A 4,689-nucleotide genomic window follows, 5' to 3' on the forward strand; every position below is an offset into this window, starting at 1 on the left:
TTCCATTTTTTGTATTAACTATTTTTAATGATTTTTCACTTATTGTAATGCAAATAGTTGAACTAAACATGTATTTTATTTGTATATTATAAACTGTACTCCGGCAGAAATCACATTTCAATGTTACTTTAATGCTTGTTTTTTATTATCTATATTTTTCTATATATATTTATTTATCTGTCTTCTATAATGACGTTGATTCTACTTGTTTATTAGTTGATTATTGAATTTTTTTTTAATCGTTAAAAACCTCTGTGAAAACTACATTGCGAGTTTTATTGCTCTCATCAGGAATCAGTATTGTTTGGTCCTTTGTTGAACCAATTCGTGAGAGTCCTACATATAATTGGCCGTGTGAAAAGACTTCGTTTCTGAGGTCTACGCCAACTACTTTGAAGGTTTGTCCTTGTGACTTATTAATCGTCATGGCGAAACACATTCTAACAGGAAACTGCAGCCTTTTAAACGCAAATGGCAAATCTGTAGAGACCATAGGTATTCTTGGAATTAATGCTATTTCACCGGCTGCAGGTCCTGTCAGAATGGTTGCTTCTATAATGTAAGGCATGAGACGTTTAATTTGCAGTCTCGTGCCGTTGCAAAGCCGTGGTGGTTTAAGATTCCGAAGCAGCATTATCGGAGTACCAACTTTTAATTTCAGTTTATGTGGAGGCAATCCTGCAGGGTTAAGAGAATTGAGAAACTCAATCGGATAGTGGATGACTTCATCTCCATTTACCATTGTGTCTATTGACTTATATGTTTTACATTCTGTGGTGACTTTTTGTAAAACTATTTCATTAATCTCCTCTGCAGCTGTATTTTTTGCAGTTACGATTGCACGTTCGCAAAACCAATTTGTTTCCTTTTGTGTTAAATTCTGAATATCTGGATAAACATTGTCAATAATTTGATCAATAGTTCGGACGCAAGTTCCTACAATATCAGAAATGTTAATGTAGCCATTCTGCGTTATAGAGATAGAGCCGTCACCAATTTTAAGCAAATACTCTGCAAATTGTTCTAAATTCTTGTCTCCTCGTAAATGAACTCGCATATTAATATTCAGTCGAAGTTTTCTTACATGCTGCCAAATTTCTGATTTTTTCATGCATACTTTCATAATATCCGCACGTGTTCCTTTAGGCACCACTGGCAGAGTTTGCCTGAAATCACCGGTAAAAACAAATGTTACCCCACCCATTACCTTTTCTGATGTTCTCAAGTCTTTAAGAGTTCGATTGACGGCATCTATATGGGACTTGTGCGACATCGTACATTCGTCCCATATTATCAAGGATGCCTGTTGAAGAAGTTTACCAGTAACACCATTTTTTCTCACGGAACATACCGAACTTTGGTCCAAGGACACATTCAGTGGCAACTTAAAAGTAGAGTGGGCAGTTCTTCCACCACTTAGAAGAGTCGCAGCTATGCCTGATGAGGCAACCGCAACAGCGATCTTCTTTTGACTTCTTACTTTCGCCAAAATCAATGAAATGACAAACGTTTTGCCAGTACCTCCTGGCGCATCTATAAAGTAAATGTTACCCTTATTATCTTCGACACTATTTATTATCTCGTCGTATACCATTTTTTGTTCTGTATTCAGTTTCACTTCGTTTTCTTTCAGATATATTTGTAAGTCGTTGATATTGTATACTGTTTCTCGTAAATAAAGTAGTTTATCTATGTTTGAATCATTGCGCTGAGGTTCTGGCAAACCAAACTCTTTCAAGCACTTTTCTCCATGAGTAAACACTATGTCCTCAAGAAGAATCAACCCCTCATTGAAAATTTCCTCTGTGAACTGAACCTCACTATTCTTACTTTTCTGTCGAACCCTATGTAAAATATCATCGCATAGGTGTGTCCGGTATGCATTCCATAATTCTAAAGGATTAGACATTTCACAAAACATTAACATAATGCTAAATAACTCTCTCATTTTGTGTGCACTTTCTGAAATAGCTGCATCTGATAGTGTATCTCGCCAGTGCGTGTCATTCTCAAGCAAATTCCGGGCTTGGCACGCCGCGCGATAAGTGAGCATTATTTCACCATTCACCGTCTTTAAATCATTAAAAGACGTCGGTCCTCTGACGTGATGTAGGAGTAGTCTGAGATAAAAGCATTCTGAATAATTAGGGTGTATAGTATACACTCGCCCTAATACTGTGTCCCGCTTTATACCTGGACAACCATCTACATCTTGGCCCCGTTTTCTCCGTTGCCATTTTTTATTAAACCATTTATAATAAGCCGGTACTTGGTGATAAAGCAAAGTCTGTGCAAATTTATCAACTGCACACAGAGCAAAAAAGGCTGTCAGAGTGGTCTGAGGTGGATTTTCTATAACTTGTTGTAGATTTCTTTCAGTAAAATACACTCTTTGCCCATTTTCTAAATGGACAGATAAATGGACAACTGTAGAATAGCGCTCGTGAATAGAAAATCCTAGTATTCTCCAGATACTTTCAGAGGTACTCAAATATCTGCCATTCAAATAGTTTTGAACCTCATCTTTTTTATTTTCAACGGCAAACGTAGCCGCATCGCTACCTTTATTAATATACTTACATATATATTTGATTGCTTGCACAGAATGGCAATATTCAACGTTGACGTGTGCAACGAAACATCTGGAGAGAATTGGACAATATGGAACTATCCATTTATTATCAACAATGAAGTTACAATGCGATATAGTATAAATGTTTCCACCGTCAGCCGGACATCTTCTTCTGTACTTAGGATATCCATCATCGCCAGTTTGTGTATACTGAAGAAAATCACGGGGATATCTTTTTGAACATGTACCGTTTGACATGCAAGGTGAGGAGGAATTGACGGCTCCACATGGACCGTGGATCATATTCTTGCATACTATGTCGTAAAGTAATGGATCTTCATCCTTATTAGGGATTTCAGCTGAAATAATGCTATCTATTTCATCAGATCTTATTTTGTCGACTAACCAAATTAAAATGTGGGCATGAGGCAAACCTCTCTTCTGCCATTCAATTGAAAACATGTAGCATCGAACTTTACCAAAAATGTCCTTCTTCGTTATGATTTTTATAAGTTGTTGTACTTTTAAGTGAAACACTCTCGCAACAATGTCGTGTCTTTCACTTGGACGTTGACCGGGATATAATTCTGTTTTAACTTCAGGCCATTCTGGATTGCACGTGAATGTGATAAATAAATCAGGTCTTCCGTAATTACGAACATATGTAAGGGCATCCTGTGTCCGCTCATGGAGATATCTAGGTGATCCTGTAAATGTGGATGGTAAAATAACCAGTTGTCCTATATCCGCCACATTAGAGTCTTCATTTACAGCATCTCTCAAATGTATATAATTTTCAGCTCGTAATGTTTTTTGATGTGCCCGAATAAAATTTAATCGTTCAGTAATCATTTTTGCACCCATATCAACGCAATATTGATTGAATAATTGGCTATATCTGTGTAGCGTGTTAAAGCTATTTTCTCTTACCATAAGTTTATACGCATAAAACTGCATACAGGAAACCATTTTTCGAGAATTATCTTGTCCAGTAGTTGGTACTATTTGTGGGATACTGATGTTGTAACCATCTTCGCCTCTTATAAATATAAGAGGGTACTGCAATGGATCGTAAGAACGGTGAAGTTCAGATATTCTTTGAAATGTATTATCGCGTGATCGCAATACTATATCCCTAAATCCACATTCTTCGTCAACCATCAATACTGCGACTTCGTTAGTTGTTGGAGCATTATAACGACCTCTGTGTTCACCAAGCGGTCGCTTTTCAGCATGAATTACAATTTTATAGTTATCTTTGTTAAGTGCTATTTGTTCAATAGCTGTTATAAAGCTACGTACATAACTATTATTGTCACGAAGAATCTGTTGTAAAGTTTTCAAAATTTCTATTTTGAGAGATGGTACAGAATCATGTCGCAAATTTAATTGTTCGTCTTCTGATGTGAAATAAATTTGTAGAAATTGAGCTCTTGTGTCTAATGAAGGTAGTAAACTGCCAATCAAATGATATATTTGGCCATGCACTTTATACGTTGGCATGTAGTTACCTTCTCTAACTTCTTTACCTCCAAAAGATGTCATTGCAAAACATCCGTTGTATTTTCGAATGTTCTTCTGAAAATGTTTTGATCTTGGATCCGTTCCAATAAGTAATTCTTTCAGAATTCCTAATGGTTCATCAATATCATTTAGTTTGACGTGTCCATTAGAGCAACAAATTCCCAATGACTCTGCAGACCATTTTTTGGCGCAACAATAATTACAAACTTTTTCCATTTTTCCCATAAAAAAATCTGAATGACCTAAATAATCATTATTCGATTGATAATAAAACGCAGATCTAGGTCCAATGAATGAATTGAATGCATTTCTCGCCTGGTTTACTTGACATCGTCGACGCTTTAAGCGTTCTTCTCTCTCCGGACTGGTCTCAGCGACTCTAGCCTCGGTATATCGAAATTTTCTTCCTTCTAAGTGCATTTCTCTTTCTGCACTGGTTTGATTAACTCTGACTTGAGAAATGTGCAATCGATTTTGTTCTAAACGTTCTTCCCTTTCAATATTTGATTCGCTAACTCTAGATCTAGACATACGTAAACGTGATTCTAACAATCGTGCCTCCCTTTGAGAAACACTTTCTAAGTTTCTAGCTT

At 36.5% G+C, this 4,689-nt stretch overlaps 2 protein-coding genes across 2 annotated transcripts; both read right to left on the reverse strand.

Moving 5' to 3' along the window:
* Positions 1 to 250: 250 nt before the first annotated feature.
* On the reverse strand, positions 251 to 1,561 carry LOC112458569 (ATP-dependent DNA helicase PIF1-like; the record flags this gene model as incomplete). The annotated part of the gene is made up of 2 exons (XM_025022260.1): positions 595 to 1,561; positions 251 to 534 (listed from the first exon to the last, which is right to left on the reverse strand). Coding segments are annotated over exons 1-2 (963 nt in total), but the record flags the coding sequence as incomplete, so codon positions are not given.
* Positions 1,562 to 1,856: 295 nt separating this feature from the next.
* LOC112458567 lies at positions 1,857 to 4,312 on the reverse strand. The gene is made up of 2 exons (XM_025022259.1): positions 2,169 to 4,312; positions 1,857 to 1,893 (listed from the first exon to the last, which is right to left on the reverse strand). The coding sequence occupies exons 1-2, from the start codon at positions 4,310 to 4,312 to the stop codon at positions 1,857 to 1,859; spliced, it is 2,181 nt and encodes a 726-aa protein (XP_024878027.1).
* Positions 4,313 to 4,689: the final 377 nt, after the last annotated feature.

This window comes from Temnothorax curvispinosus, unplaced genomic scaffold (genome assembly GCF_003070985.1).
Source record: "Temnothorax curvispinosus isolate PA1 unplaced genomic scaffold, ASM307098v1 QBEX01009003.1, whole genome shotgun sequence".
Classification (NCBI taxonomy): Eukaryota; Metazoa; Arthropoda; class Insecta; order Hymenoptera; family Formicidae; genus Temnothorax; species Temnothorax curvispinosus.

Bases quoted from the DNA above. Each gene is read 5' to 3' on its own strand.
- LOC112458567 (XM_025022259.1), bottom strand. From the start codon at position 4,312: ATGGAAAAAGTTTGTAATTATTGTTGCGCCAAAAAATGGTCTGCAGAG. The intron at 1,894-2,168 runs GCGAGTGTATAC...CTAATCCTTTAG, and splicing joins AAGCGGGACACAGTATTAGG to AATTATGGAATGCATACCGG.